Consider the following 27,579-nt stretch of genomic DNA (forward strand, 5'->3'; position numbering starts at 1 on the left):
CGCACATGCGCACACACACACGCACGCACACAGACGCACGCACGCACATGCACATACATAAAGACACACGCATATACATGAAGACACACACACACACATACATAAAGACACACACGCACACACATACACATAAGGACACACACACACACACACACGTACATAAAGGACCAAACACACACACACACACACACACATACACATAAGGACACACACACATACACATAAAGACACACACACACACACACACACACACACACACACATACATTAAATATGAGAAAATTTACACAAACACTCTTACAGGCAGACATCCACACAAGTTATCCTTTACCCTTAAAGTACATTTTTAGAGAAAACGGCATCTTAGAAAACTGAATAAAAGGCATCTTTTTCAGTCCATGTGAAAAACGTAAAAGACACCAAGCAAAACCCACCTTGGATAAAAAAAAAACAAATTCCAGACGGGAAGAAAAGAAAAAGAGAAAGACAAAAGAAAGAAAAATGGGATGGCGGGTGTCTGTGTGGGATAGTTCCAGCGAATCTGAAGGTCTAGACACGGCCAGCGGCCTTTATATACACACACCTACCCCGACCCGGTCGTTACTCGCAACCCATTAGACCCGGATCAAATCGGAGGACACTTTAACCGGATTCACGGGCCGAGGCCTGCGGCCATGCGTGTGATGGGCTGTCACTTAGGTGTCGAAATCAAACATCATCCTGTCCAATAAAAGCACCGGGGGAATAATACCGTCCAGATACGCAGCTACTGTGTCATCAAGACGCAGTACCTGCGTTGCACCGCGTATGCTAACGGCCGCATGGCGTGACCCATAATTATTTTTTTGGTGGGGGGGGGGGGGGGGGGGGGGTTGATGATAAGAGTTTGACAAACATTAATTATAATAAAGTTAGAATGTATTGTAACGTTTTGTTTGGGTTGTATTGGGGTTTATGTTTTTTTAAGGGTTGTCAATTCCAAAGAAAACTCTTTTTTTGGGGTGAACCCGTTTATCACAGCTAGCTTAACGCATTAGGCTACAATGAAAATGGAAGGCAGCCCCACGAGCATGATTCTGATTGGCTAGTTGGATCTACGTTATGTATTTTATATAAATGCAACTTATGTGGCTATGTTACTCATTTTGGATAAAGTGTCTGCTAAATAAAAAAAAGCAAAAACTAGACACACATTTAAATCAGAATCTACTTCATTCTTTAATTCCGCAATGACAAAAACACATAGCAAACCACAAGAAATATTTATATAACTGAAGTCATGTACATTAAAGGAGTTATAATTTACCAAAATGGGTAGTGCAAAACAAGTGGATGCATAAATGTTCCACTTGAGAAAATGAATGTATTCCTTCATCCATAGGCCTACATTTGCTTGCCTACAAACTATGCAAATTACTGGATGGCAACGTAGAAACCAAAAGACGTTGACTGTTTAAAAAAAATATGATCAATATCTTTGGCATATCAATCACTTTTGATCAAACTATTTAAAAACAAACCATTAACTTCATTATCATTTACACAAAGCAACTTCATAAAGCCCTTTTAAATTGTTTTTCAACCCACCTACTTTACCTACATTGGCTCTCAGTCATTTGACTGTTCTGCATGTTATGACTCAATAGCTTTTTTAAATTCAAGATTCAAGCTTCTTATGATTCGAGTTTATTGTCTTATTTGATTTCAGGTGAACTACACTGTTGTCGTTTTTTTTTGTTGCATTGATTCTTCAGGCGAAGCATCTGAGCAGGAAGTGACTCAAGTGTGTGTAGACGTGTTCATAAGCTGCGCCGCCCAGGCCGTGGTCCTTGTCGGTGTACCACTGCAGAACGCAACAGGAAATGACATAAACGTGAACATACATTATTCCTTATCTTTGTGTGTGTCTGTGTGTGTATGTGTGCATGTGTTAAATACTCACCATGGCCTCAAAGTCGACCTCTGTCTCCACCAATGCTTTAGAGATCTGTGCTGCCTGCTGGAAGTGGACATTGTCTAGAAAAACAACAACACGCAGATTTAAAGCAGCGTTCAATCGATCTCTGACCACAAGGGGGCAGTAATTCTACTCTCAACCCGTCCTGACAAGAAACAGACCTGTAAGCCTGTCTCCCAAAGAGGCGATGTGAAATGGGGCAGTGCTTCACAGTAATACATTTTCGCTGGGCTTGAGCTCTGTCTATCTATCTACTGTCTGTCTGTTTCGATTGGTTACGTGACGCCTGAGGTCGTACCGTCTGCTAGGCCGTGAACCAGGAGGTATTTCACCGAATGGAACGCTTTGGCCCTGGCAGTGACTGTTGAATTCTACAAAGGAACGCAGATAATTAGCAAATGCAACTATACAGGTACAGCATTACAATCAGCCACAAAGCTGTAGTTACCATGTAGAAATATTGGTTGTCCCGAGGTTCGTTCATGTACCGCTCCGTATAGATAGAATCTGCAACACAAAATTTAAGAAAAACATCTCTGGTACTTTCATACATGATGCGATAACTGCAATAACTTATCACACTGTCTTTGTTAGGAGTAAACTCGCCAAACTAGTTAATGGGGTGAGTGTATATTTAACAATTAATAACAATTTCAATCATTAAAATGGCTATCATTCGTTGAACTTTATTGGGATCTGTGTTGACCTCCATAATATATTAACATTATAATCCTGTCGCAGCGGGACATACCATAATACTCCCACTTGGACACTGGTGCCACGGCCATTCCACATTTAAACACTCCACTTCCTGCTCCTAACGCCATGGAGGTTACGTAGCCTCCGTAGGACTGTGGAGAAATAAAAATAAAGACATTATTATAACTTATTGTTATGTTAATTATTATTAACATTTATATTCAACGTTTTATATTTAAAATGACACCTTTGATGTGTGATCACAGTGTGGAGCGTGTTGGTATGTATGTCTTTCTGTGATTGGCTCTCTCTTTCAGCACATAGTGTGGGCTGCTTGAGTGACAGACATGAAACGTGAGGTTCAAATGGAATGACGACGTATGCAGAACATACCCAGCCCCAAATGGCAATCCGCTTCTCGTCAATGAAGCCCTTTTTCGTCATTTCTCTGAAATAAACATTACATTATAATTGACACTGATGTGTAGTTCATAAGTTATTAATAGCAATAAGACTTCTATTTATTAATTATTATTTATTATGCAAGGGATAATGTACAGCGAGATTTGGTTCGATTCTACAGTGTCCATTGCAGTGGTGTCTTATTCATAGGACTAGTTTGCTATACACAAATAACAGACTGCTGAAGGCCGTAATTGACCAATCAGAATCGAGCATTCAACAAAGCTGTGTCATACTTCACTTGGAAGTAAAACTAAAAAATAATGCTCGGAAGGGAGCCAACAAGTAGGACGATTCATAAAACATCTGTGTCATGGCGTCTCTAAAGGGAATGTGTTACTTAACAAAGGTTGTTACTAGAACTTAATTGGACCAATAACGACCCTGGACTCTTTACTGTCCACCAGTGACTCACACTTTCCTTGTGATAAAAGCACGCACAGGACATCCTCACTTGATGTGTTCACGATAACACACCCTTTTTTAAGTACCACGCTATCTGAACACGATTGCTACATGCGTACGTACGCAACCATCCAGGCACACGTGTGCGCATTTACACTCCAAATATAGATCCAAGGGCTCTATATTGGGAAATACTTTCTCAAAAAAATAGGCTGTCCAAAAAAGGAAAATGCTTTGCTGTTGCCGGGCGGGGTACAACGACAGAGTTGAACACCTCATCCTCCTTCATCCACTTACTGGACAGCGGCGATTTGATCTTCCACCTCAAAGGTTCCCAGGCGCCGGTAAATGGCGTGCATTAGCTTGTCGCCCCGGTAACCGCTTCCCCTTCCGTCGAAGCTGGCCACGATGATGTTCTCCGAGCTGGCCAGGTACGCGGACCAGCCCAGGCTGTAGCGGTAGTCAGCCTTCTGGCTGCACGGACCCGCGTATCTGGAGGGATGGGGGGGGGGTGGTGGAGGGTGGAGGGGTGGAACAGGTGTGAACTGGCTTTGAGTTTATGAATAAGGTGTTGCGTGCGATTATGAGGCACGGAAAGGTTTCGAGTGCCCTTAGGTGACCAGACTTACTTTAATCGCTTTGTGTTTTTTGCCTGAGACGCACGCATAAAATAAAAAGATTTATGGATATTGATGGATTACCCACCTGGGTTTCGTCTTAGTACCTCACAAACTCACAAAGGGGATGATTTATTTTGCACGTAGTGTTGGTTTATGATGACTGACGTTTGTGGGTTTTTCACAGGAAGGAAGATTGTTAAACTGGTTTATTTGTGTTGTAGTGGTGGGAACTTTGTTTACTTTACCCAATGGTTCCCAAACTTTTTTTGTCCTCCCCTAACACACACACACACACACACACACACACACACACACACACACACACACACACACACACACCCACACACCCACACACCCACACACAGACACACATAAACGCGCACAGACCGACCGACAGATGGACGGACAGACAGACAGACAGACAGACAGACAGACGGACACACACACACACACACACACACACACACACACACACACATTCACCCGTTCCAACAGTTCTTGGTAAAAGCACACACAATTTTCTGCCCATGCTTGTTGCTACATGAGGGTGCAGGCTCACCGACCCACTCACACAACACACGGGCAAAGTTCACGCACAGCGACCATAAAGGCAGGCACTTGGGTGCACATCACAGGCGGCCATATAAATTGTCATCAGTAGTCCATGGGTTTGTTTACAGCTCGTTCTAATAGTTGGTTTCCTCCTGTGGTCGTTCAGATCACAATCTTTGTATAAAGATATTCCTCTCACTATAATACATCCACGCTCCGTTCCAGCCCCTCCACCCTGGCCCACCCTGAAGCCTTCCCCCCCTTGGGGAACAAACACTTGTACACAGCGCGGGGCACAACATGAATAACGGTACACAAATGTATTCACTTACACGTCCACCAGTAAGGGATACTTCTTCGACTCGCTGAAGCCAGGCGGTAAAGTCATTTGATACTCGATGTCTGGAAAAAACAAAAGAGACAACGTGAAAATCACTTCACCCTCCTCAAAGGACGATACCGTTCCGGGTGGTTAAACCGTTGTCACGTCTCTCATTGCACGGCGATAACACGTCACGTATTTTGGCGCCAATTCGCTGAAGTGCTACTATTATTAACGTCTTGCTGGAAAGCGCACTCCCGCCAAATGCTCTTCGTCGGAATCGGTACGTCAAAGTCAATATCATAGTTACTATAAAATACTATATTTTGACAAATGACCACGGTAACAGTGGTTGAAGTGAAGCCAGGAGAGAGTGTTACGATTCTAGAATCATCAGTGAGGTCCTTTAAGACGTGGATCGGCGTGTGTTTTCCGTGTTGACTTCCGATAAGTCGTCCGTTTTTTTTTCCCGGGAGCTTACCTATCCCTCCGACCGTGAGGACGCCGCGCTGCACGGTGGGGGTCTGGATGTCGGCGATGACGTTGAGGAACCGAGCGTTGTCCTCCAGGACCGTGTCCTCTACAGACACCAAACACACCTCAGGGTTGTTAATGCGGGGGGGAAAAAAAGGGTTCAGGGTACATACCCCGATACTCTGCAGTCTTTTAGCACGTGGACATCCACAAAAAGCACACGGAGCAGGGATTTCACTTTGTGTTTGTACCGTGATCCAGAAATGAAACGTAGTGGGGCTAGATGTTTTTTGGTTTGCTTCCTATAGGATGCCAAATGGTGTTTAACTCCCCGGTGAAATTAAACAGATTCGGGACGCACACTTGCTTATCAAGCTCGCTTTGTGCAATTGTCAATTGAATTTGAGTTGAGTTGAGTGTAACTTGTACTGTTGTAACGGTTAACTGTAACTTGAAATGTTGTGTTGTTCTGTACCTGTTTTGTTGACGTTGTTCCTGAGGGAGTAACGTGGACTGCCCGGACCTGAGACAACACAGGAAAACAAAGTCACCCATGACTCAAGCAAGCAATATGGCAAAGGACGCAAAGTGGGAATACAAAATAAACAAATAAACAAACAAAGAGGGAATTAAGCAAAGACAGAAAAACAAATAGAAACAGAAAAACAATGAAATAATGGGTGGGACTATTTTACAATATTCTTTTGTCATATTTGTTTTTCATTTTCTTTAACCCATCCCAACTGCATTCACTAAATCAAATGCTCTGACATAATTAAAAAAGAAGATCTGGTATCTGTGGCTGTCACAGGCCTGTACAATCACCTCATTCAGCAGGAACGAAGTGATTTGACAGCCTACATTTCAAGTCTACCCGTCTACCCGGCTACTCGCCGCTCACGACCAGTGTGCGAGTGTCTGTCGGAGCACGGCAGACCTTTAGCTAAAGCTAGCGAGCTAGTCGCGTGCTTTGAGGCAGTAGCTTCGCAGGAGTTTTTCGGTCGTATACGTCCGGCTCCAAGCTAAATCAAGCAAGCTTCAGGGCTTTCTCCAAATGCCCTGAAGCTTGCCAACGAAGACTCCAGAGAACAGTTACAGATCCAGTGTGTGTGGACGCACCCTGGCAGGACACCCGGTAGAAGGAGGCGTGGTGGCTGAAGTAGGCCGCGTTGTATTGGCAGTCTTTATGAAGTGTGCACGTCAGACACTCTGGCGTTCCCCCGGGGCTCAACCTGCACACACACACACACACACGAATGATTTACATGTGAGCGATAAATAGTAGTTACAACTAAATTTATATATATATATATTTAAAATGCAGTCGTATTTAGTAATGCATCAATACTAATTGTATACACACGTATACACACACACACACACGCGCGCGCACACACACACACACACGCGCACGCACGCACGCACACACACACACACACACACACACACACACACACACACACACACAACAACTTACTTGTAAACATTGCGGCCTCCCGCCCTAGCACCGTCTTCATTACTTGAATAATACCTGGGGACAGAAAAAGATCACAGTTAAGTAGTATTAGTGATAGTGATATCATAACATATAGTATGAACATGTCATTATAAGAATAAGAACAACAGTTCTGTGCTCCTTTAATGTGTCTCTATTTTACACTGCTCTTGATCGTCACATTGCTTCACTTCTTAAATCAAGATTTCATAATAAAAAAGGTTTTATAATTTGTATAAAACAAATAAATAGAGTAGCAAACAGTGTCTTGAGTTTTGGCTAAATGTTCAGCTACATCATTTTCAGACAACAGTCACTGTCTGAGTATTCCACATGGTTGGGACAAAAATTAAACACTGAATTAAATAGAAAGTTAATAGCTGCAGTATAAAAGCTATATAGTGCAGATGTAATGTGTGTGTCGGAATCCACTTTAAACTGTAAATCGTGATCTTGTTTTGGCAGCCAGGCAACCATCTTGTGAACTTTTCCCGCCACTTAGGCTCATGGACGACCAATCAAAACTTACACGGTGTCATCAGCCGTCACTTTTTGGATGGCGACCACCTCCCACGTCCCGGTTGTGATGGGCTTGGCAACTCCCTGTCGGACACAAGGACAAAGTGTCACCTTAAACGCAGTTCTTCGGGACTGTAGCATTCCTCCCACCACCTTTAGACCCTGTTAATGTGATCATTATCTCCCGATTATCTAAGTCTGTAGGCTTTGATGTCTCAGTGTTTCCCTCACCATATAGTTAATATGTAATAAATAGGTACAATATGTAATAAATGTACTGTAATACATCATAAAATTAGCATTCAGCATGATGACGATCAATGGTTCATCAGAGATGAAGGAAACATGCTCAATTTAAATACTGGCTACTCAAAATACAAAAATGCTGCAGCCAGAGTGTGTTCTCCTTTGAAATGTTTTTGTTTGGGCCTGTGTCTAATGATTCACTATTGACCGTAAACCCGCACCCCCCCCCCCCCCCCCCCCCCCCCCCCGCCCCGTCAACAATCCCGTCCGCCCGCAAACCCGTTCCACCCCCCACGTCAACAATCCCGTCTGCCAGGGTAAGGGCAGCGTCCCCGTTTTAGTTTTCTATGACAAAAACACTACATGTTTGGAGGTTTTTACACCGCTGAACCCAAAATGTCCCCGGATTTTGTCTCAGAAATGGTCACCTTAACTTAGACTCACATGTTGATTCTACTTTTCCCCAAACACACTGAACAATGAATGTGTCATACTTGATGAACAGCCCATGCCCACTGTGTTGACCTTGTGTTTAGCCCAGTCTCTAAGAATACCCCGTGAGTAAACGTGGTAAAAAGCAGAACAGACCGCCACTCACCCCGACCACATGATGGATGTGTTTATATCCGTGGCTGTTGCTCATCACCAGGTAATATGAATCGCTGTCCACCGCAAACACAGGTTCGTCTGGGGAAAACTATAAGAGGGCCGCCGTGGTTGAGAACATCGCTTTTAATGGCCTTCTTTCCGGCACGTTAACATGTTAGCACGCTAGCGTTATCACTGTGTGTGCGTTGCATGCTAACCATCTCACTAACATTTGTAGTATGCTAGCATTATCTTTAGCGTCATTATTGTTATCAACGCGTACTACGCTAACATGCTAGCATGCAAGCGCCATCACAGTGTTTATGACATGCTAACTGACATGCTGACGTGCTAGTTCTACTGGAGTGTGTGCCATAAACTAACATGCACTAACAGACACAAAGACGCTTCTATTATCGGTGTAAATTATAAAGCCACATACCCTTCCAATCCAGCCATTGAGTTGGTTCAATGCCAGGCTCTGGAAACAATGGGAAATGATACACTTAATAAGGAAGGCTCAGTTAGAGATATACAGTATATAACAAAGACTTATCAATATGTAGAAGGATCAGTAGATGGATGGATTGATAGAACAGACAGACAGACAGACAGATAAACAGATAGAGAGAGTGAAATATAGATGGATAGATGCAAAGATAGATATATAGAGTGATAGATGCCCTCATAACTTCCAGACTTGACTACTGCAACAGCATCCTCTGTGGTTCACCTTACAAAATCCTCAATAAACTTCAGATACAGATAGAGTGATAGAGTGAGTGATGGATAGATACTCAGATAGATAGAGTTATAGAGTGATAGACATATAGCTGGACAGAGTCATTGATAGCTGGATAGATAAAGTTGTAGATAGGTTGGGTCACCTCCCCAGCTTTCCAGGATTTCCCGTCAAAGTCGTAGATCTGCAGGAGGAGGTCTTCCTGCTTCCTCTTCAGCCACTGGACGGCCAGGCGTTCGTCCGTTACCCAGGTGACCGTCGCCAGGTAATGCTCGCTTTAGAACAGGGATTAAAGGAATATTAACGCAACCGAAACAGACATTCTTCTATCGTGTATACGTGACACACTTCTGGGTAAAAGTATTTAAACTATCTGATTTGTTTTTCAATCTGTGGGCCGTTAGTAGACCAAGCGGCCACAATAAAAATAAAAATGGGAGATTTGATCGTCAATATTCACGAAGACTGGAAAAGGAACATTGCATGAAGGACAATACAGCTGTAGAAATGTTCATTCTTTTTGACAGGGTCATTTAAAATGCGGCACAAAATGTTCTGTTGGGTTCTGTGGCGAAGGTACACCCATAAGTGAGTCCCAAAAGGCCTGCTCTGCTATGCAGGATTGCGCGGTACTGTACTGCGTTGTACGTTACCCTGTGGTAAAGGAGGTCGGCATGACAACCGGCATGACCGCCGTAACGTTGGCGGCGTTGACAACAAACAGCTTGACCACAGGGTTGGGGGTTCCAGGCTGCCGGCCAAACAACAAGCAGAGAAACAAGATGGAGATTCGAGCTGAATATCCGAGATGGTGTATGTCTACCCAAAAGATCTGTCAAACCGTTGGTCATTTTCCAGACAAACAATGGGATTAGGGAGCATGCAGGTAGGGTTAAAGGTGACATAATATACCACCAGGTGTGAGTGTGATGAGCTGTTACAAGCCGTTTTGAAAATCTGCCTCTTCTGACGTCACAAGTGGGCGTGTCCACCTAGATGTGTGACGGATAGACGAGCAACGTTTGCTACGGTCCACTGGGTAGGCTGGTAGACTGATCTATCCGGCACACATCTAGGTGGACACGCCCACTTGTGATGTCAGAAGAGGCCGATTTTCAAAACGGCCTGTAGCGGCTAATCCCACTCACACCCGGTGGTATAATATGTCACCTTTAAACATCTTTACGATGCCTACAGGTGCAGTGCAGCACAGGGTCAACACACTAGCAACGGTTAAATATACTTTACACTGCTGGATAAACATGCACGAAAAATCGATCCGTTCCAGTCGGAAAAAAAACTAATCACATTCAGACCGAACAAAGCCAAAAATGCATTGTACTTTTTTTCTTTATTAAGCGCACAGCACATGGAGCGCGAAGTTTGGTTCGTATTTCTAGCGTGACTCGAAACAAGAAACCGAAAATTATCCTTTTATGTGCCGACGTGAATGGAGCGTTGCCATACTTTTCCCGCTCCTAGGCTCGAGACTGTTTTTCGGAAGTGACGATTACGAAAGATTTTGCGGGACTGACCTTGGGGTAGGGGATGACGACCGTGGTGGGGTACTGCTCGTCTCCGTACCACGAGTACTCGATGTTGTGGACGCCCTTGTCGTTGAACTCGGCGTAGGCCACGTGCTTTCCGCCCGGCGACCACCAGAGCGCTTGATTGGACGAGAGCATCTCCTCTGACAGAGGGAAAGAAAGAGGGGCGGGCGTTGACGAATAAACTCCTGATTTGGGTCTTTTGCCCATCAGCACATCGTTACAGTTTAGAGTTTTGTTTTAAAGGTGACATATTATACCACCGGGTGTGAGTGTGATGAGCCGTTACAAGCCGTTTTCAAAATCGGCCTCTTCTGACATCACAAGTGGGCGTGTCCACCTAGATGTATGACGGATAGATGAGCAACGTTTGCTACGGTCCACTGGGTAGGCTGGTAGACCGATCTATCCAGCACACATCTAGGTGGACACGCCCACTTGTGATGTCAGAAGAAGCCGATTTTCAAAGCGGCTTGTAACGGCTAATCCCACTCACACCCGGTGGTATAATATGTCACCTTTAATATTGTGTCATAGTCTCCTCAAAATCCACCAATTAATCAAACCACCACACAAAGAAGGTATTAACACCAAGGCTAACAGACACAAATTGAGCAAAATATGATTAAAAAAAAATAAGTGACATAGATTGTCTTGGAGAAGTTGCTTAAATCTCTGTGAGAAAGTGAAACCTTTCTCACTTCCAGCGACAGGACGGTTTGATTGCTAGGTTTGAAATGGTCCCCCCTGACACATGGTATGGCCTAATGGGCCTTGATTGGTCCACCTGTGACTAGTTAGGTGGCCTACTTAAGGGGTGTCACATTGTTTGTTGGGAGGGTTAAGGAAGAGGTGGCTTGACGCAAGGCCGCTACTTACACCCTCTTGTTGGGCTAAATTATGCTGTAGTTCAGCTAGAAAATTGCCAACAGCTTTTCTTTTATTCTTTTCAAATGTTAATTTGTATTTTTGGAACCATTGGTTTATTTTATGTTTATTTATTGTTCGGTTTGTTTTGTGGGAAGTGAATAAAACTTCTCTTTTTGGAATTGCCCTCGTCTCACGCTTGAATCCAGTTGACCACACCCTGAAGTGGAGTGAGCCGCAATCTCATTTTATTTTTCAGTTGACGTTGCAACTGGCCTGGCATGGCCATTTCCTGTTGCATCATTTCAAACCAAAAATGTCAACTCGGCGGCACTGAAACACACCCTCACCACTCACCCTCGTACACCCAGTCTGGGATGCCGTTCAGGATGACGTTGTGTTCTCCGTTGTGCGTGACCCTCCCCGCTGGGCTGGTGGCGTTGGTCGCCACGTACACGTCGTTCTCCCAGACGTAGGCCTGCCGAGGGATATATCGGATACGTTAACGTGTCAATCATATCTCATTATTCACATTACTCCCCTACATCCGATCTAGGGACAATTCCGAGAAAAGAAAACGGTTGGAGTGTCTAAGATTTTTGTCGTGCGTAAACCTCTGTTTTGACTCACCAGTCCGTTTCCTTCGGGGGCCCATGCTAACAACTGGACGTTGTCTCTGACTCCAGAGTCTACCAATTGCCTGTATCCATGGAAACAAGGTTAAAGGTTAAAGGTTAAAGGGGACCTTCAGAGATTTGGAGTGACCCGATCGATTTGTTTCTACTCAATATTTTGGATCCTATTTGTATGGAAGAGGATTATGGCCACACATGTGTTTTTTTTTAAGTTTAAAGTCAGAATTCTGATTTTAAACCCCTTTTAAAATCCTCTTCCGTATCTTTCGTAGGACAGCGTGTGGTTCAGTGCGAAGTCAGAATTCCGACTTTAAAGTCAGAAGTCACAATAATCACATCCTCTTCCGACTATATGCAATTTAGTAATTGACCTGACTTTTTCTCAAATACAAAAAGTGTTGATAAGCCACAGATTATTTCAGCTCTACCCTGCATTGTCATCACACGTGGGCGTGTCCACCCAGAAGTAGCCCAGGATTACACTCCCTGCATGAGGACGTCCACGGGTACGCTGGGACCAGCAAATTGCGCTGTCTGTCAAATGGATTGACGACGGGGTTGTATAGCCATTATCCTTCACACGACGTTCCAAAGAGGAAGTCAGGTCGTAGCGTCTATCAGGGGTCAGGGTTCATGGCTCTAGCGATAAATACTGCCGTCGACTCATTGGGGGGGGGGGGGGTTTTCAAGGTGTAGAGCGAGAGGATGCCTACCGGTTGACGACGTCATAAATGGTGTAGGAGGCGTTGTACGAATGTCTCCATTGCTGATTGGGAACAGAGGAGAGAGGACTGATCATGCAACTGATAAAAGTGACGACAACAGTGGTCGCTGTTTTCATAAGAAAATTAATGAATATTTGTCTTTATTTTATTTTTTACCGACTTTTCAGACTCCCCAGGGGAAATGAGCGCGTACCTTTGAGTAGTTACTCGCGAACGCCACGTACTTGTGGTCGGCCGACAGCTGGTACTCATAGGCTTCGAGATCGACCTGCCAGATTAAAAGGTTAAAAGGTCAAGGAACCCAGGTTTTCTTTTTGTTTTATGCCAACCAATCCGACTTCAACAGGATTACTGAGGGTGTCTATTAGACTGTAGCCATTGGGCGATTCCTTGTAGAGACTGCGGTTACAGAAATTTATAGAGAGAGTACGGGTAATCATGTGACCCCTCTGTGTGATGACATAACTGGAACGCAAAGACTGCAACAAATGAGATCAAAACTGTGATTCACGTCCCACACTTGGATGCGGTACCAACAGTAACTGGCGTGTCATTTTATCGTTAAAGTTGTTTGTTGTTAAAGTTACGTCAATTTGGCTGAGATAACATTTTTACAAAATTTTCTCCCGTATTGCCATTGATTTACGAGAATGGTACGAATGGTTTGTGCAAAGTTTTCGCATTCCAGCTAGCATCTTTGAAGTCACCCGACGCAGGAACTCGAATCCACCGAAAATGACACAATCCCCTCAACGCTACAAGACTCACAAATAGAGATCTGTTCAAGAACTCTGCAAACTGTCCGGATTGGGCGTTGTGTAGGTACACCGAGCCGTTGGTCTTGTGCAGGTACTCGTTGTCTGGGGGAACACACACAGAACACCGTGACGACACAAATGTCATGGCGGCGTCATGACGACGGACAGTGGCGGACTTAGCCCTTTGGGGGCTCCAGGCAAAGGTGACCAGAATTGTTGATGGGGGGGGGGGGGGGGGGGTGATCAGAGCGGGGGGGGTTGGGGTACCGAAGTTGCATGATTGCTTCGCACGTTAGCAGGGAGACCGTCAATGCGTGAGTAATTGGACATCCCGGCGCTGCTATTATGACAGGATTTTTATAAAAACAATATAGATATGGGGAAGAAATATAAAGACCTCTATGGGGCCTTCCATGGGGCCTGGGGCTCCAGGCAAGTGCCTGGTTTGCCTAACAGTACGGTCCGCCCCTGACGACGGAAGACTTTAGAATAGTCCAATAGTTTGTGGTTCGATATTGACCCTAGGTCGGGGTTTGTGGACTTGAGAGAGAATTTCACATCATCATTCGTCATGGTCTCTCCTTCATTGTAATAAACACGGGTGAACACACACACACACACACACACACACACACACACACACACACACACAGTTTCCTGTTTCCTTATAAGGGGTCTTTCACCTGAGATCCACCTCAGGTTGTAGGAGCGTGGGTTGAATGTGTCGTTGAAGACATCTTCCAGGCTGAACGGCCTTTTGCTTTTGCTGTCACTGTCATCTGGAGGGACAGACGTGAGCCAGGGTGAGATCCAACCATATCTGTACGTGTGCACACACACACACACACACTCACTCACTCACTCACTCACTCACTCACTCACTCGCGCACACACACACACACACACACACACAGAAACACACACGCACACATGCACACACTCACACACACATGCACTCACTCACACACACACACACACAGAAACACATGCGATCACACACACACACACACACTCACTCACTCACTCACTCACTCACTCACTCACTCGCACGCACATGCACACACACACACACACACACACACACACACACACACACACAGAAACATACACGCACACATGCACTCACTCACACACACACACACACACACACACACACACACAGAAACACATGCGAACACACACACACACACACACACACACACAGAAACACATGCGATCACACACACACACACACACACACACACACACACACACACACACACACACATTGAGTGAGTACTGTAATAGGTGTGATGAGTGTTTTTTGGGTACGGCTCTAATGGTAGACACAGTTTGTCTGATGGTGATGGATGGGTCGGCCTATGAGGACATAGCACTACAACATTTTTGGTAATGATCATTATCCAACGAGAAGTATTACAAACTGACACTTTAATCACTTTCGGTCGTTATTGCTGGATTGGTCCAAAAAACGAATAAAGAAATTAAGAAATTGCTACCTGGCCGCACTCGCATTAGGTATGATAGGCCTTACTGTCATAACTACTACATCACGGTATAAGTTGACCTACTGCATAACCAGAATCATACCGACATCAGTGACTCAACTCAAGCACTCACTGTAAACTGAAAAAAAAATGCTTGAAATAAAATGATTAATAATATTAAATTACTTTTGCAGACCATCTGACAGTGATAAAGGAATGGTTGCCTGGAAATCTTGAAATCTTGTTGTAAATCTTGAAATCTTGAAAATCGTGTGTGTGTGTGTGTGTGTGTGTGTGTGTGTGCGTGTGCGTGTGTGTGTGCGCATGCGTGTGTGCAAGCATGTGTGTGCGCCAGTGCGTGCGCGCGCGCGCTAGAGTTGCACTTCGTTGAACCGTGGGCAATATACATGCAGTAGCGGTCTATGCAGTATGGAGCGCGTTAGTTTCCGAAACATTAACTTTGCACCGCTCGCTCAAACCCGTCTAACCCCGCGGGAGTCACATGGGTGGCGGTGTTCGGCGGCCGCGTGACTCACCGTTCAAATAGATGGCGGTGGGCACTGCGATCAGGATGACCACCAAGGCTAACCCGAGCACACCGAGCAGCACCCTGGCGACGGAAACCTGCGAGGAGATGACACAATAAAAGTCCCCAAATGAAAAAGGCTGTTCCGACCGGGGCTCACATGTTGACATTCTCAGTGAACTGTTAAGAAACCCCGGGCGTTACTCACCATTTTTGGGCGCTGGCGTGAAGAGTAGTCTATAGTCGTTCAACCTCAGGAGTGCATTGGAAGGTGACAGTGGCAGCAGATGCGATGAGGTGAAAGTCGAATAAAGTTATGGGACACTGAAGAGGCGGTTAAACATTATCCACGCGTCCGACTCCAATGAGGTCCCATAAAAGAGGGGAGCGGAGTAAAGTTGGTGCAAGCCAAAGCGATGTGTAGCTGTACTTGCATATAGAGGAAGTTGCCTGGCCGTCACACATCTATAAATTCCTCAGAATTCTGGAGTAGCCCTAATGGGGAGGGTAGTTTATACGTAAGACTTTTGTTTTTTGAAAATGTAGGCTACAGAGCTACGTTTTTTTGTACCAATTGCTATGAAACTGGATACTTACTGTTACTGCTATTACAATTTCTAAAAATGATAACCACTAATTCAGGACTATGATTGTGTATTTTTTTTCTCCAGAATTTCAAATATAGAGAGTTATTGACTTAAGGAGCCTACTCGGGGTGTGTTTATGTTCTTGCTGTAGAAATGTAGGCCTGCACACATTTTTGCAGGAAATAAGTTTGCAAAAAACACACACACACACATATACACATACATACACGCACGCACGCATGCCCACACACACACACACACGCACGCACGCACGCACGCACGCACGCACGCACACACACACACACACACACACACACACACAGGCACACACAATAACACATACAATACCTTGCAAATGTGAATAATTAAATTCAAACTTTACTTGAAATGTTGTACTATTCAGTGCCAAAGGCCTGCATTTGTATTCTTACAGTTGGCCTATAGGCAGGGTATTGTGCAACAAAAATAGCCGACATATAGACATGAATGGATGAAGATTCCTCGATGGCCACGAATTCCATAGACGCCATGAAGTCTATACATAGAGCTCATCTGTGGCTGAGTTTGATCAGGCCAATAAAAAGTATTGGAAGCCAGACCCTCTCTCTCTCTCTCTCTCTCTCTCTCTGTCACTCTCCCTCTCTATCTCTCTCTGTGTCTGTCTGGGTACATACTATAAATTGTCGATCGTCCGAAGTGAACGCTAAAAGCCCTTTAAAAGCTTAACAAACAGGTGCATCTTCCTTTATGGGAAATAGGTATCATCTCTCGCACCTGTTCCACCCGCTGGGCAAACAAACAGGGTTTCTCTGGACTCAACTAATGCAGCGCGGCTTGTTTGAAGAGCCAGATTCACAGGGTAGCTTCATTTTAGTGTGTGACACTAACCCCCCCCGATTAAAATCACTGAGATGGGACGGATTGGCCACTTTGTGTGCACATCTTGTGTCTTGTGTGTGTGTGTGTGTGTGTGTGTACGTGTACATGTATGTGTGTGTGTGTGTGTGTGTGTGTGTGTGTGTGTGTGTGTGTGTGTGTGTGTGCGCGTGTGTGCGTGTGTGTGTGTGAGAGAGAGAGAGAGAGCAAGAGGTAGAGAGAGAGAGACAAATAGAGAGGTAGAGGGAGAGAGAGATAAGGAGAGAGACAGAGAAAGAGAGAGGGAGGGAGAGAGAGGGACTAGACTCCAGTTTAATTTGGTCATTTCAATCAATGTCATTTCAATCATAACTTTAACCTCCACGTGGCATAGTCCCATTATACAGCGATCATGACAAAGTAGGCACATGCACACACATCGTTGGTGTATTGATTGCATATTAATGTAATTGAATATTAGTTATATATATAGTATAATGATTTATATATCATATATATCATGTAACTTTATTACTTTAATGCTTAATGCAATGGGGATGTCAAACTATCATCAAGAAATTGCATGTAAGAACAAAGTAATCAGGCACCAAAACCAAAATCTTTTATTTGTACCAACAATATGATTATAATATATCTGGTTTAATCAGGATGTCCATCTGTGAGCTGTGTTAGGTTGTTTGAAAAGCTTGGAACAACATCTCGAAGAACACTCAGTGTTTATTCATGTCCACGACAGAGGTCATTTTTGATTTAAAAGAAATGTGAGGGGAAATGGATTTCTTGGCTCGGAGATTTGAATAGCTGAAATATTTGGCTGAGAGAGGGTGACTGAGACAGAGATGGACCCGGAGACACCCAGGATACCAGCACGGAGGCCAAGGAAAATGTTGTGCTGCAAACTTTTTTTTTCAATCTGTTACTTATTCAATGTCTCTTTTCGAACACGGCGCCACCTGGGTGTCTGCCACACTCCACCTTTGGGATTCTTACTGGGCTCCTCTAGACAGGGTGGTGGTGCTGAAAGACCGGTTTATTGAAAGGTTTACAGACAATGATACATGACGCAGGTGTTGTCTTACAGGAAATATCTCCCTGAATGTGTTTGGAGATGACTGGCTTAACTTGTGCACATTGCTCAATGCATAACCTTGCCTGTAGCCAGCTATGAGGTCACCGAATTTTTTTGTGATCCCATAGAAGAAAAAGAAAAATTGGAGACTAAATGCTAAAACCTGTATAGGGAAATCAGCGGATGAGAACTTCTCCGAGCTGAGTGCATGCCTAATTCAGTGTACGTTTGTTAGTTTGTTGTCCGCTGTGTGTGACATCTGGTGGTGTGGTCAACATCCCCCCCCACCCCCCCCCCCCCCCCACCGTCCCTCCCCAACAAAACTGTATCCTCATCCCCAGGCCGTCACTACTTTTCAAACCCTGGCGAGGGCCCTGTGTACTCCATATTTTCAATCCTCACCCAGCCCTAGAGTACAATCAGTGTGACAGCCATCATCCACACACACACACACACACACACACACACACACACACACACACACACACACACCACCCAACCCTCTGACGCGCCAATGTGCGGAACTTCCACCTTTAAAGCTGCGAAAATAAGCGAGTCCTGTTTCCATCACTGCCGATCTGGAGCTGGAGCCGATAAATCGCCGTGGCGACGGCGGTCATTAGTTCTAGGAATGAACGCAGATTGTGACATGTCCCAAATAATGCAGCCAGATGTTAGTGGGTGTTGGCAGGTTTTTTCGTCCCATAGGAAAGGGGCTGTACAGAAATGGGATAGTTGGGTCTTCCTGAATAACAAGCTGGAGCGCTGGGCCGAAAATGAATCACTACACACCCAAACATCGTGTTTCCTTAGTAAAACAGAAAGGCCTGGACGGGATAGGAGGACGGGGAATAGGAGACGAAAACAGAGCATTGAGTAAAACGACTAAAAGGAAAACAATCTCTTGAGGATGGAAGGACGGGCAGAGGGGAAGACAGAGGTCAAGTAAACACAAGAGGAGATGGGGAAAGGGGGAAAGAAGAGAAGAAGGAAAGAGATCAAGTATAATAAAATATAAAGGGGGGAGCGGGGGAAAGAGGGTTGTGCTGAAAAGTGTCAGGGCGTAAGGAGACGCCATGTATGGACAAGGATAGAAGTGGGTTCAACAAACAGCTGGAGCATACCATCTCTCTGCCGTTCAAAGGGAAGATCCGAGGTTGGACTGTATACAGACCACATATAACTTAATCCTGTTTGCAATTTGAATGCATTTACGCCCCGTTACGGCCGGCCTAGGGGAACCCGCCGGTAACATGGACGTTGTCCCCTCCCTACTCTGATTCCTACAACTTCAGCCATCCAAACAGGGTTTGAACGCAGAAGACGAGTCATTTATTTTACGTTTAACTCAACAACACGGAAGGAAGACCAAAAACACATCAAAGTACAACAAAGCCACCAAGGTGTGGTCCACGTTACATTTTTAAACCAGGCTGACCATCAGTTGGGATCACACCCACACATTAAACATGCCCACCACCACTTAAGTTACCATCATCATCAGCTCAAACAAACAGGCTGGCATGCAAGGAACCATGAACAAAGGGAGGGACGTAATCACAAACACATAACTTTCAACTATGACCAAGGGTCAGAATCTTAAAGCAAATTGCTTTAAGACAAAAAAAAAAAGTGCTAAAACCAACACAAATGTGAAGCAAGATTCAAATGTTTGACCCCATGCGAGAAAAACCTCAAACCCCAGGTAATAAAGAAGGATAAATGTTGTCAACACTTCCACCTAGCGGTCATGTGAAGGCATCACAAAAGTCAATATTTCCTTCTTTTTTGTTCAAGTAACTGAACAAATGATAAAAAAATGACATCCCGTGACATTTTTTCATCGTTTTGTGTTTGTTTGTCAGTTGTCAGTAAATCTCCGAACACATACAGCCTTTGTCTTCAAAAAACAAAACTTTATTAAGTTTCCGTCCTACCCACACACACCCGTCCAAAAATATAAATAAATAAATAAATAAATATATTTATATGAATATAAAAGGATCTAATGCTACACTGCATGGTGCTCGTGGTCACGGTACGGTCCATAGGTATGCGCCTCGCCCGTCACACGAAAGACCGTCCGACGCACTTCCGTCTAACTGACGACACCGGACATGACGTGCCGAGACCGTCTATTACAGGAAGTGGCCGCCGTATCGTCTCTATAGGTGTGTGTACTCTGCTCCAAACAAACTTTAATCAATCCAACAGTGCTTTACGACACCCCTCTCCACGACCACTTGTCAACTTCGGCGGAAATGGCTTATCCAGGCTACGGTGGGGTGAGTACACGGAGCCGAACGTGTGATTAATCGACTTGTTTCGTCGTGGTTGTAGATGTTGTAGTTACATAACCCAGGCAGGGTGGGAGATGCGGTGCTCCTCCGAAAGCATTCCGGGAAGGGGCGGGTCACCCGGGGTCGCCGAGAGTTCCGCTTTTTCCGTGTCGGACTCCGTTGCGTTTTGTTTTTAACACTTTGGATGAGGATGTGAAGTCGAATGTGAAGCTGGACTTGGGGTGTTATAAGTTTAGAGCTATTAAATGGCTTCGAAACTTGATTTGAATTTGCTGTCCATCCGTCGACCCCCGCCCCCCCCCCTTGTCCCCCCCCCTTCATACCCCCCCCCCCCCCCCCCCCCCCCCCCCCCCCCCACACACACACACACATAGTTTCTCTTTCTTTTAACTTATTAAATTCATATTAGTGGCGGTAAAGGTCGGTAGGAAATTGTTTCTCTCTCTTTATTGGGTTGCCGAAGGCCAGAGTACGACAGCAATCCCAAACGTATATCAAATTTCAAACGCAGCTGTGGAGCCATTGGCTCTGCACAAGACGAGGAACGAATATATCTTCATTTTAATGAGGGGTTGGGGAGTGTGATGATAAATCTCTCTCTCTCTCTCTCTCTCTCTCTCTCTCTCTCTCTCTCTCTCTCTCTCTCTCTCTCTCTCTCTCTCTCTCTCTCAGTATGGTGCACCGATGCCAGGCATGCCCCACCAGGGCATGCCCCACCACCAGGGTCACCCCATGGCCGGGCACCCCATGGGCCAGATGGGGGGCCAGCCCCAGGGGGCGTACGCCCAGTACGGCGCTCAGTACCAGGGCGCCGCCTACGGGGCCCCCCCTCCGGCCACCAACGACCCCATGTATGGATACTTCACCGCCGTCGCTGGCCAGGTCGGTGTCTGCACTCTGCCCCAGGGTCGATCATGAATCAAGAGTGCATCATGTGATTTTTATTGTTTTTGTTAGTTGGTGATACTCTCACATATTGAGAGGAAGAGAGTTATAGTACTAGTTCCTAAATCAACATTAATATACCATAACCTAGGCTGATCAAAGCGTTGTTTTGTCACGGGTCGGATGAGGAACGCGTTGGCGGCTTGTTTTCAAGCGTGAGATCAATCAAGATCAAATCAATCCGCCGTTGGTGAAGGGATGGACACCAGGATATAATCATAAAATCAGCACAACATAAGGCCTATACCTGACGGTTTTTGTGGCGTTTTGTGTACTTCCTCAAAGTCCAAAACGCCAGCAACAGGCTCCGTCACGTAATGTCTGGGCCTGGCCCGGCCCTGTGAGTCCACAGTAGCAGCTCTCCCGCTCTGTGACGTGGCCAAGAGGGGACATGAACTCCACCCCCTCAATCTGCCTGACATCGAAAGACAAAAAAATATATAGTGCGTGAGAAGCATTTGAGATTGCGGTGGGTTTCCTGGAACATCATTTCGGGGATCCCTCCTCCTCTGTTCTCTATAAACTAAGAAGCTTTCAGTTTGGAGGCTCGCCACCAACTCCAGGAAGTGGTCTTTGATTTCCTGGTTCCTGCTGCATACACAAATGGTTTCACAGTCTCGAGTCAGGATGTGAAAGCTCTCATCGGGCCATATGTACGTTATCAGTGGCCTACAGCAAATGGCACGTTTCCAAAAGGCCTCTTCCTGAAGTGGGTGGTGAACCTCCAAACTGAACGCTTTTGAGTTTATTGCTTTGGGCAAAAGTGTCTATTAAAGGGGACATATTATACCACCAGGTGTGAGTGCGATTAGCCGTTACAGGCCGTTTTGAAAACGTCCCACTTCTGACCTCACGGGTGGGCGTGTCCACCTAGATGTGTGCTGGACGGATCGGTCTACCAGCCTACCCGGTGGACCGTAGCAAACGGTGCTCATCCATCCGTTACACATCTGGGTGGACACGCCCACCCGTGATATCAGAAGCGGCACATTTTCGAAACGGCTTGTAATCGCACTCACACCCGGTGGTGTAACATGTCCCCTTTTTAAATGACTGGATGTCAAACACTACTTTGTTATAGAAAGTGAACCTTGGTTTAGAACGCTAGACCATGGTATAGAATGTATAGTGTGTGTGTGTGTGTGTGTTATGGCGGGGCTGTGCTGTAAGACGGCTCACAGACACTCTCATCTGCACAGGACGGGGAGATCGACGCAGACGAGCTCCAGCGCTGTTTGACACAGTCTGGCATCAGCGGAACCTACACCCGTAAGTCCTCCGCCGCTACGCTAGCCTGCGCCGCTACGCTTAGCCGCCGCCGCCGCCGTTGTGTGATAGTGTCGGTTGCTGCCTTGTACCGTCGACTAGTGTTGGCTGTCTTCTGTTGGCTGATGCAAGCTCCTGTAAGCTAGTGCTGCTACTGTAAATCACTGGCTACTGGCTTGTGCGTCTACTGTTGGCTGGTGCTTCTACTGTTGCTACAGTTAGCTCACGTTGGCTAGTTATACCTAGGGATCCTACTGTTGGCTATTGCTGCCACTGTTGGCTAGTTCTGTTACAGTTAACTAGTGCTGCTATGGTTGGCTAATGCTGCTACTGTTAAGGCCATAATGGCTATTTCTGATGACATTACTGCTTAGTTCTGCTGGTAGTGCCATAAAATGCAACCTTAATGTCACCACAAATACTGCTTCTACTGATATCACCCCTATCTTCCCCCATTTTAAAACGATTGCTACTCAATATAATAAATAATTATTCTGCATGCCTGCAGTCCGACTCGATGGGAAGTGAAGACTTGATGGAACAAGTGCCTCGTCCCTGGTGTTGTGTTCTCCCGTGTTGTTGTGTAACGCGCCCCCCTCTCCCCTCCCCTCCCCCCTCTCTCCCCCTCTCCTCCCCTCCCCTCCCTATCCTTACAGCGTTCAGCTTGGAGACGTGCAAGATCATGATCGCAATGTTGGATGTATCCTTTGATAGCCGCCGTGTCGCGGCACGCAGTGTTCCAGCCGTTCTCAGCCAATAGGAGGGCCGCTTTGAGGGAACCACCTGCATTCGGCTGGGAGTTAATCCATGTGTAGTCGTTGTGAGCTCAGGCTGCTTGGTGCCACGGAAAGTTAGATAAGGTTTGACGTGGATCTGTTTGAGATATCTCTTGAGAGTTCCAGTGTGGAGGAGCAGGATAGTGTATTGGGCAAGGGTGTTGGACTCCCGACCAAAAGGTACCGGGTTCGATCCCCAAACGTCCACAGCCTGACGCGCCTGAGTAAAAATTCAGACGTATTGCTTTTGAACAATGTGTAGACCAAGCTACTCATGAGGTGCTAGGAAAGACGCCTCCTCCTAACTGTGGCCTGGGGTTAGGGTTAGAAGGAGGCCTAGACCTGTTACCATAAGGCCCAACAAGAAGGATTTGAAGGGCTCATGTCATGCCTCCAGGCGTGGGTGTGATTAGACGGTACACGCCGTTTGGCACAGGGAAGGAATGATTTTCATAGTGACATCCCAAGTGGGCGTGTCCAACCCAGATACTGTACTGTATCTGCACACTGGGCGGGCCGGTAGACCGATCCGTCCAGCGTACCATCTAGGTGGACACGCCCACTTGTGACGTCACTATGAAAATCCTTCCCTGTGACGGCTCGCGCCAGCCAATCACACTCCCACCCGGTGGTATAATATGTCACCTTTTTAAGACCAATCAATTAAAAAAGGGCGACAACAATGAGCATCCACTGAGGTTCGGAGGGGCTTTCCCTTAACCCAACCCCCCCCCCTGCAGCGAGACCACACGGGCAAGATGGGCTTCAACGAGTTCAAGGACCTGTTCACTGCGCTGAACGGCTGGAAGCAGAACTTCATGATGTTCGACCGGGACCGCAGTGGCACCGTGGAGCCCCAGGAGATGTCCCAGGCCGTCAGCGCCATGGGTGAGGCCCCGCCCACCCCGCCACCGCCGCCGCCCCCCCCCCCCCCCCCCCCCCCCACACCACCTCCGTTTTGAACCGCCCTTTGGAGACAGAAGCTGTGTTCTTAATCGTTTCCCTATCACGGATACAGTGCACTCGCCATTTTGTAGTGGAATTCTCAGTGGTTAATGTTCCCTACACGTTACTCCCGTGTACCACAATGCAATGCGGGCGCGTCTACTGCCGCAAATGACGTTCAGAAATGTTCGGCGTAGTGTCTGAATTCTCGGTTGTTCGTTCCCTATATAGTTCACTATGTCATAAACACGATATAGGGAATAGTGAGTGAGGGAATAGGGAACGATTTCGAACGAGGCTACTGTTTCCTGTTTGTTTTTTGATGGTTATTATTTTGACTGCTATTTGAACAAACGATTGACCCTACACTTACAGTGTTTTAGTCTCCTGTATGATTTTAATTTAGGGTGGGAACACAGCCCTTTTTATAGCCCTCTTATTATGTAGGCCTTTTTCTATCCAAACTGATTTACTGTAGATGTACATTTCGGTATAATTCTATATCTCTCTCTCTCTCTCGCATTCTGTCTGTCACTCTATCCCCCTCTATCTCTCTCCGTCTGTCTTTCTGTTTGTCTTTTTCCCTAATTATTTAATTGAATACTTTCTCCTTTTCATTTCTTTGTAGAATGTTCCTTATTCTCTCCGTCTGTGTGTGTTTCGCTGTGTGTGTCTTTCTCTTTTTCTGTGTGTGTGTGTGTGTGTGTGTGTGTGTGTGTGTGTGTGTGTGTGTGTGTGTGTGTGTGTGTGTGTGTGTGTGTGTGTGTGTGTGTGTGTGTGTGTGTGTGTGTGTAATGTTGCTGTGTGTGTGTGTGTCTCCCCCAGGCTACAGGGTGAGCCCGCAGGCGCTCAACGTCATCATCAGGCGCTACAGTAAAAATGGCCGCGTCTACTTTGACGACTACGTGGCGTGCTGCGTCAAGCTCAGGTCGCTCACAGGTAACTCCGCCTCAGCCCCGGTGCATCATGGGAGACTGCTAATCCGCCCAGCAACTGAACTATGACCTGCTGAAGTCTGTGAAGACGATATGCTGACTGAAAATGACATTACATTATGAATTATGAATCAAAAATGAATGCTAATTAGTCATTTATGCGATATATCTTTTTGAGTTAAGAAAAGTTCACCATCTTTAGTTGTGCTACTGCAACATCAACACATTACAAATGTTATGTCATATATATTTATTTATTTAATACTTGTTATATTTGATGGATCAGAATGTACAGAAGGCTTTCGTTCCCCACCTGGTTCTGTCGGCTGTCTGTCGAAGAGTACAGTCTGTTCCCGGCCTCTGATTGGCCGGCTCCACGGGAGTTTTCAGAGTTTTCAGAGTCTGGCCTTGTGCTCGTTCATGTCTCCGTGCAGATGCCTTCAGACGCAGGGACACCATGCAGCAGGGAGCTGTCAGCTTCCAGTATGATGACGTGAGGGCTTTTATGCATTTGTTTCTGTGCACTTAATGCCTTTCATAAAAACCCTGTGTATAGCAAAATTCTTTACTTTATGAATACTGCCTGTACTGTGATGAAGGCAATAACAATTTAATTACTGATTTGAATTGAACTTATAGTAAAACCTAGTCTAGTGGTTTGGGGGGTTGGGGCTTATGTGTGCGGTGGACAATGTCCTGCTACGTGGGTAAAAGTGCAATAACTAAATAGAGAAATAGAATATATGTGGTGGTGGTGTTCAAAGTGAAACCCCCTCTCACCGTTCTCCTCCTTCCCCCCTTCAGTTCATCCTCTGCACCATGTCCATCTAAATGCCGCCGTGGACACCACTTTGGCCACGGCAACCAACCAAGACCCCGAGGTGGTATTCCACTCTTAATTTCCCAGGAAATTCCAAAAGGCGAAGCCAGTAACGGGCGGTGACCAGCGAAAGATGAGCCACACGGGGGAAGTACACGCATTTAGCACGTTAGCCTAGTCAGCCCGCTTATGTTCGTTTCATGTGCCATGACACGCCGCGCCACTCAAAAGGGGCTGCGTGTCCGACGAAAGAAAAGCAAAAAAAAAACAAAATCCCGCCAGGAGACGGCGACTCTCTGCGAGACGGCGTGACGTCTTATTGGAAAGTTAAATACAAAAGAGTGTAGTATGTGCCTCGCTACAGTGCCATACATATGAGAAGCAATCAATTCTGGTATTGTTGTCCCCTTTTAAGGTCAAATGTTGTGATTGGCCGGACACTTGACCAATGAGGACTTGGAATGTTTTTGCAATTTGGCGCACACTCCCTAATTCTCGGAAACAGAACTCCGGAAGAAATGCTAGTGCTAAAGTGAGTGTATTTACTTGTGTGAATTATTATTTAGAATTAATACTGATCGTTGAGATACCTATGTGCCATTATAATCTTTGAATGTATGGTAATATTTTAGTGATAACAAAAAAGAAAAAAGCGTGTTTTATAAAAAAAAAAACAATCACTGAACTAATGTATTGCAATATATTTTTTGTTTTGGATTACTACATTCTTTTTCACGTGCATTAACTATGGGTTTGGTATATTAGCGTCACTTTTTAGTTAGCCAAAGTAAGAATACTGAAAGGAACATGTCTGTGTACGCACACAGTTTTGTTGTGGAGATGAGTTTTCGGGAAAATTATATACTGCTTAAATTGAAATGTATGGTTTCTGTTGTCAGGCCAGTAAATTGTTTGACGGCATTCATCCTAAACTGTGCACTTGATGTCAAAGGGTCATATTTTGTTATTTACAATAAACACATTTTTTATTCAGTAAGCATTCAGTTTATTAATTTATACAATTGCGCAAATGTTTCACTCTATGTACATCATATATTTAGTTTCATTAAATATATAGTCAAGAACAGAAACATTCAAATCAGCTGTGTTGCATTGTATAAAATACAGTGGCAAACATTTAAAAAAATGCATAAAAACAATTGTGAAACAGCACTAGATTTAAAAAGTGACATGTTATATCCAGTACAACAAGTTTTCTAATCTCTGTGCAAAAGTTTGCAAATCCCGTGAAAATTCGGCAGACTAACTTGTTTAGAGGCAATTCTATGCTGTCTAGTTAAGGTCTAAGCAAAACTTGGTTGTGTAGGAAAGGAAGAGTAGTCTTAAAAACCTTGGACATTTGTGTTTAGTCATTTGGTAAAGCTTTCTAGAATGTCAGGGAAGATTTGTCTGGTTGATCGCCACCACACAATTC

The 27,579-nt window shown here is 45.4% G+C and overlaps 2 protein-coding genes across 2 annotated transcripts; one reads left to right on the forward strand and one right to left on the reverse strand.

The window, feature by feature from the left end:
• Window positions 1-1,301: 1,301 nt before the first annotated feature.
• LOC311373026 (dipeptidyl peptidase 4-like) lies at window positions 1,302-15,983 on the reverse strand. The gene is made up of 26 exons (XM_084489889.1): window positions 15,834-15,983; window positions 15,636-15,723; window positions 14,296-14,391; window positions 13,623-13,714; window positions 13,048-13,122; window positions 12,843-12,895; window positions 12,125-12,194; window positions 11,852-11,972; window positions 10,616-10,770; window positions 9,734-9,831; window positions 9,226-9,355; window positions 8,781-8,819; window positions 8,349-8,447; window positions 7,515-7,588; window positions 6,968-7,021; window positions 6,610-6,722; window positions 5,966-6,013; window positions 5,498-5,596; window positions 5,027-5,096; window positions 3,820-4,014; window positions 3,049-3,103; window positions 2,708-2,807; window positions 2,405-2,463; window positions 2,255-2,327; window positions 1,942-2,015; window positions 1,302-1,842 (listed from the first exon to the last, which is right to left on the reverse strand). Exons 1-26 carry the CDS (start codon window positions 15,834-15,836, stop codon window positions 1,750-1,752), a joined length of 2,226 nt encoding a protein of 741 aa, XP_084346015.1. The 5' UTR covers window positions 15,837-15,983; the 3' UTR covers window positions 1,302-1,749.
• Window positions 15,984-20,304: 4,321 nt separating this feature from the next.
• On the forward strand, window positions 20,305-27,141 carry LOC311373028 (sorcin-like). Its single transcript, XM_084489891.1, has 8 exons — window positions 20,305-20,442; window positions 21,130-21,339; window positions 22,602-22,671; window positions 23,325-23,368; window positions 24,185-24,332; window positions 25,215-25,328; window positions 25,759-25,817; window positions 26,129-27,141. The coding sequence occupies exons 1-8, from the start codon at window positions 20,419-20,421 to the stop codon at window positions 26,153-26,155; spliced, it is 696 nt and encodes a 231-aa protein (XP_084346017.1). The 5' UTR covers window positions 20,305-20,418; the 3' UTR covers window positions 26,156-27,141.
• Window positions 27,142-27,579: the final 438 nt, after the last annotated feature.

Source organism: Micromesistius poutassou (genome assembly GCF_964030765.1).
Source record: "Micromesistius poutassou genome assembly, contig: SCAFFOLD_2752, whole genome shotgun sequence".
In the NCBI taxonomy this organism is placed as follows: Eukaryota; Metazoa; Chordata; class Actinopteri; order Gadiformes; family Gadidae; genus Micromesistius; species Micromesistius poutassou.

What these genes read in the sequence shown, in the direction of transcription:
- LOC311373026 (XM_084489889.1), bottom strand. An exon ending in CCCCCGAAGGAAACGGACTG is followed by an intron (nt 11,973 to 12,124) that starts GTGAGTCAAAAC and finishes ATCCCTCGGCAG; the next exon opens with GCCTACGTCTGGGAGAACGA. An exon ending in GTGACGGCTGATGACACCGT is followed by an intron (nt 7,022 to 7,514) that starts GTAAGTTTTGAT and finishes TTCTGTCCCCAG; the next exon opens with GTATTATTCAAGTAATGAAG.
- LOC311373028 (XM_084489891.1), top strand. Translation starts at nt 20,419, where the DNA reads ATGGCTTATCCAGGCTACGGTGGG. An exon ending in CATCAGCGGAACCTACACCC is followed by an intron (nt 22,672 to 23,324) that starts GTAAGTCCTCCG and finishes CTATCCTTACAG; the next exon opens with CGTTCAGCTTGGAGACGTGC. An exon ending in CAAGCTCAGGTCGCTCACAG is followed by an intron (nt 25,329 to 25,758) that starts GTAACTCCGCCT and finishes GTCTCCGTGCAG; the next exon opens with ATGCCTTCAGACGCAGGGAC.